The 5,750-nt window shown below is 46.5% G+C and overlaps 1 protein-coding gene across 1 annotated transcript; it reads left to right on the top strand.

The window, feature by feature from the left end:
• Positions 1-986: 986 nt before the first annotated feature.
• On the top strand, positions 987-2,135 carry LOC134749450 (uncharacterized). Its single transcript, XM_063684385.1, has one exon. The coding sequence runs from the start codon at positions 987-989 to the stop codon at positions 2,133-2,135; it is 1,149 nt and encodes a 382-aa protein (XP_063540455.1).
• The last annotated feature ends 3,615 nt before the right edge of the window (positions 2,136-5,750 follow it).

Raw genomic sequence — 5,750 nt, 5'->3', positions numbered from 1 at the left:
GGAGGCCCAAGCGGCCCTGTACGAGTGGCGCAGGGACCTCCGGCTCCAGGAGTACCATCCTGCGCCCAGGGAAGTAGAGGCGCAGAGGCTCCTCGTCCGGCAGTCCATCGTCCTCCAATGGGAGGAAGAACTAGCTGGGCGCGAGGGAGGACACAGGACTGTCGAGGCGGTCCGGCCGGTCCTACAAGACTGGCTGGAAAGAGAGCGGGGCTCGCTAACCTTCCGGTTGGTGCAGGTGCTCACGGGTCATGGCTGCTTCGGGAGCTACCTGCACCGGTTCGCAAGACGGGAGGTGACGGCCGAGTGTCACCAGTGCAGCTGCGGCGAGGACACGGCGCAGCATACCCTGGAGGAATGCCCAGCCTGGGCGGGGCAGCGCCGTGACCTCATGGCAGTGGTGGGGGACGACCTCTCCTTGCCGGCCGTAGTTAAGGCTATGGTCGCCGACGAGAGGTCGTGGAAAGCGGTCCTCTCCTTCTGCGAAGATGTAATGTCGCAGAAGGAGGCAGCGGAGAGGGAACGGGAGGCCGACCCAGCCTCGCACCCGATCCGCCGCAAGCGCGCAGGGGCTCGGAGGAGGGCGTATGCCCATCTCCTCCCCCCCACCTAGCGAGGTCTGGGCAGCGGCGCGGGGGCGTCGCTGCCCATTACATAGGCCTCGCAGAGAAGGCGTGCGTGGTGTGCCCACGCGCCTTCTGAGGAGGCAGGGCTAGAAGTTACTCCCTAGCCCCCCCCCAGAGAAGGGCCCGCTGCATGTGGTAGTGGCGGGCGGCGCCGGCGTGGTCACGGTTGCGTACTTAAGAGAACCCGTGGCCACGCCCCATTGGCGGCGCGCAGGCATACCGTTGGTTTTTTAGTGGGTAGTGGCGCCTTTTGCCGAGTCCCACATAACCCGCACTTTCTCCCCCGAGGGTGTGGGTATGCATAAAGCATTTTTCCAACGAAAAAAAAAAAAAAAAAAAAAAAAGGTTGGGTTGGATCCATGGATGGTTGGTCCATGGAAAGCGCCCCCAGCTGGGGCAGCTATTGTGGTGGGAGGAGTCCCGATTGCCGTCAAGCCGACACTGCTCTACCTTGGCGTCGTGCTTGACAGCAAGTGGAATTTCTGTGCGCATTTTGAGCGCGTGGCACCCAAGTTGTTGCGTGCCGCATCCGCCTTTGGGCGTATACTTCCAAACCTGGGAGGGCCTGCGGCTTCACGCCGCCGCCTGTATACGGGTGTGGTGCGCTCGATGGCGCTCTACGGTGCCCCAGTCTGGGCAAATGCTCTCAATAGAGAAAATATCGCTCGGTTGCGCCAGCCGCAGAGAACAATGGCCGTGAGAGTTATAAGAGGGTATCGTACGATAAGCGCGGAGGCCGCATGTGTACTAGCCTGCTCTCTGCCCTGGGACCTGGACGCGAGGGTCCTTGCGTCCCTATACCAGTGGCGCGGGAAGGTGCGAGACCGGGGTGACGTGCTAGCTCCGCAAGAAATACAGATGCGGCGAATGGAGCTGCAGCAGGAGGCGGTTGACAACTGGCGGCTGCGGCTGGAACGGCCGAGTGCTGGCGTCCGCACCATAGAGGCGATCCAACCTGTGCTCCGTGAATGGATTGAAAGGGATTTCGGGGTTCTCACCTTTCGGCTCACTCAGGTGCTGTCGGGGCATGGTTGCTTTGGCAAGTACCTGCATAAACAGGCAAGAAGAGAGCCGACCCCGGAATGCCACGAGTGCGGAGCACGCGAAGACTCGGCCCAGCACACACTGGCTGAGTGTCCGGTCTGGGGCGTCGAAAGAGAGGAGGTGATTGCCCGTGTTGGGCAAGATCTGTCGTTGCCAGCCATAGTGCAGGCTATGCTGTCTGGTGAAGAGGTGTGGCAGACGATGCTGGATTATTCAGAGCACGTCATGGCTAAAAAGGAGGCGGCCGAGCGCGAGCGGGAAATCCAGGTTGAGGCTGACCCAATGCGCCGCCGTAGAACCAGACGCAGGCGTGCTGCGCACGACAGACTTGCCACCTTGACATCGACCTCCGGGTGGCAGACACGGGGGCGTCTGTCACCCATAGGGAAGAGGTCCTCGGGTTGGAAGGCATGTCAAGTGTTCAGACATGCCCTTAATGGTGGTTTCGGGCAAGCATCCGCCCGGTGATGGGCCCTAACGGGCAGCTGCTGGTGGGGTTGCGGATGAGTGACGCCGCGTGCCCGTGACTCCACCCCAAAGGCAGAGAGACGAACACCCCAGGTTTAAAATCAGGTAGAAATGTCACATATCCTCAGTGCCTCCCCCTGGCGCTGCGGAATCTTTCGAAGATTTTTCCTGGGCAAAAAAAAAAAGGTTAGGTTGGATTATGTAAATTTGCGAAATGAAATTTCGCCCAACTAAAAATATGGGATAAATAGTTTGGGAACTGAAAGTTTGTCAAGTAATTTTTGCCGAAACATCAGTAAATCGCCGCTAGCAGTGTAGTTCTTATAAATTATAATACATTACACATTTCAACGGCCTCCTGACCTAGCCTAGTAGGGATACCTAGGTAGTGACTCTGCTCACCCAGCTGGAGTTCATGGGGTCGGATCCCGGTAAGGACAATTATTTGTGGGATTATTACATATAATTCTTTCTGAATTATAGATATTTTCTACATATTTAAGTAAGATTGTCCTATAAATATCTACTCAAAGGTTAACTGGAAGAGATCCCTCATAGGGATAAGTTCGCCTTTGTACATCTTATTATTTGTACCATGTAATTTTTAATGTGTATATTTGTACAATAAAGAGTTTACTACTACTACTACTACTAATATTTATTTATACATGGGACAATTTAGTTTAAGCAATGAATGAGGTATAGGTTTGAAATGATAGGCGTCTTGTTATCAGACCTAGGTATAATGGCTCCTCTACACCATCTTATTTATCCATCGTACTGGCCCACTAAGATGGGCCAGCGTGTAGAGAGGGTAGTATGGTGTCGGATGGCGATGGGATGGCCGCAGTGTCGGTTTTTCGTCCGCACATCAAAGGTAGTAGCCCAGCGATGGGCCATCGTGTAGAGGAACCATAACAGGAGGCCAATCCTAAGTTTAAAATGTCACGACTTGTTATTGCTAGGTAGGTACTCGCAATGCTTCTCACAGGCACCGATAAGGTAGCCCCACAAGCGTGACCAATCGTTTCCTACCAACATCTAAACCACAACAACAGATTTTAAAATCTGACTAGCGCTTCATGAGAACTAAAATTAATTATTGTGGGATGTACCATGTCGTAGTTATCGAATTTAAACTATATCTCGTAGAATTTAAACTGTGTCTCATATTTGTACTTATTTATCATTTGTGACATATATGCCGAGGTTTCCCCGAGGGGCTACAGTATGGGGTTCTTCAAAAAAGGAGTGTACAGGTTTTTAAAGGGTCGGCAACGAGCGTGTAATATCTCCGGAGTTGCAGGCGTCCATAGGCTACGGTAACTGCTTACCATCAGGCGGGCCGTATGCTTTATTGCCACCGACGTGGTATAAAATAAATAAATATATAAAACAAATTTTAAAAAACATTATAATCAGATCAGAATGGAATTAATATTTCCACGTTGGCTGTTGTAAATCAAACCAAGAAAGGGAAGAAGTAAAATATTTGAAATACTTTAAGCTCGACTAGGGGATTTTTGTATAAATAAACTATTTCTCTTACAAAGTAAGTTTTTAAAGGTTGCCAATCATATAAATAAATATACCAAGATTAATTGACGCACTGTTATGTATTGTATTAGAATTTATATAAGCTTAATTTAAACCTTTGCTGAAAGCCTACCGTTCAAGTTTGGCCAACCCACGGCCAACCTCATCTCTGTCGATAACACAACTGGTGCAGGAAGTGGGTGAAACTTCCAACTAAGCTGAATTAGCTAAATCCGTCCAATTTATGGCGAGTAAATATTCCGTGCTAAATGACCAACAATATAACAAAGCCTCTGTCTTGGGGAATTGTTTTGTCATTTATAATCGAGATTTATATGAAAAGATACAATGTTGCTTCTAATTACATTTGTGATAAGATATTTAAAAGTAAAAAATATGAATAAAGTTCCTCTGGAAGTTAAAGAACCTCTGGTACTGAATACACCGGTCAACTTGAAATATAAATAAATTAATTGAAAAAATAATGTTTTATGTTTTGATAAAATACTACATTTAACGTATTTTATTGTAAAATATAATTTTTAAGAAAAAAAAACGACTTCAATGCGGGATGCCGCTGAAAGTTTACTTATTGTTGATGGTGCACTCTTAGATTCCAGACAATGAAATGAAAAAGACAGCATCTTTTGCCTAATTATCCTAATCCATCTCTTGCCTAATTGCCTAATTATTATAATATTGCCTAATAATGTAGAAAAGGAGGTAAAACCACCCACTTTTCTAGTAGCATTTCGTTTCTGTAAGGGTCGCAGTTCTAACCTAACCTAACCTACTTTTCTGATAGCATTTCGTTTCTGTAAGGGTCACAGTTCTAACCTAACCTAACCCACTTTTCTAGTAGCATTTCCGGGTCCGGGTCTGGGTCCGGATCCGAGTCCGGGTCCGTATCCGGCTGTCCGGGTCCAAGTTTGGGTCAGAGTTCGGTCCGGGTCCGGATCCGAGTTGGGGTCCATGTGCAGACCCGGATCCGGGTCCGAGTCCGGGTCCAAGTTTGGGTCTGGGTCCATAAGGAAGAGAACAAATCGCCAAACATGAACTACGTGTCATTGAAGAGTTCCATTCTGATCATCATCAGCAGTTCCACTTCATCAAATGTCACTTTTTTAAATGTAAATGCTGGATTTGTTGATGAAAATACATAAATCACAATATGTATGCCTTTCACATTTGAGGAGTTCCCTCGGTTCCTCATGGGTCTCATCATCAGAACTCGAGCTTGACAAAAATATGTCTTAAAAACTTAAGTTGCTTAACAAACATAAAGAAGATGACAAATCGCCAAACGTAAACTATGCGTTATTAAAGAGTTCCATTCTGATCATCATCAGCAGTTCCACTTCATCAAATGTCACTTTTTAAAATGGAAATGCTGGATTTGTTGATAAAAATACAAAAATCACTATATGTATGCCTTTCACATTTGAGGAGTTCCCTCGATTCCTCATGGATCCCATCATCAGAACTCGAGCTTGACAAAAATGTTTCTTGAAAACCTAACTTGCTTAACAAACATAACGAAGAGGACAAATCGCCAAACGTGAACTATGCGTCATTAAAGAGTTCCGTTCTGATCATCATCAGCAGTTCCACTTCATCAAATGTCACTTTTTTAAATGTAAGTGCTTGATTTGTTACTGAAAATACTAAGATCACTATATGTATGCCTTTAACATTTGAGGAGTTCCCTCGATTCCTCCTGGTTCCCATTATCAGAACTGCGTTTTGACAAAAACGGAACTAATCTGTATATATATACTTACAATCAAAAATAGAATTTTCAAAATCGGTCCAGAAATGACGGAGTTATGAAGTAACAAACATAAAAAAAAAACAACAAATCTTAAAGTCGGTTAAAAAATAAGGAATAAGGCGAAAAATATTAATAATATGACCGATTGATATGCATTAACCGATTGATTACAGGTGTAAATAGGTAAGTCTTTTTTGAAAGTCTTACCTCAACCAGCAGGTATTTAACAAACTGAGTTTAAAATCACCTTCGGTCATTTAAGACTTACTTGTTTACATATAGGTATTTAATTAAACTTCGTCTGATAT

The sequence above is a fragment of the Cydia strobilella genome, chromosome 2 (genome assembly GCF_947568885.1).
Source record: "Cydia strobilella chromosome 2, ilCydStro3.1, whole genome shotgun sequence".
Classification (NCBI taxonomy): Eukaryota; Metazoa; Arthropoda; class Insecta; order Lepidoptera; family Tortricidae; genus Cydia; species Cydia strobilella.
The sequence above is the reverse complement of the archived record's forward strand: the minus strand, read 5'-3'. Positions and strand labels throughout refer to the sequence as shown.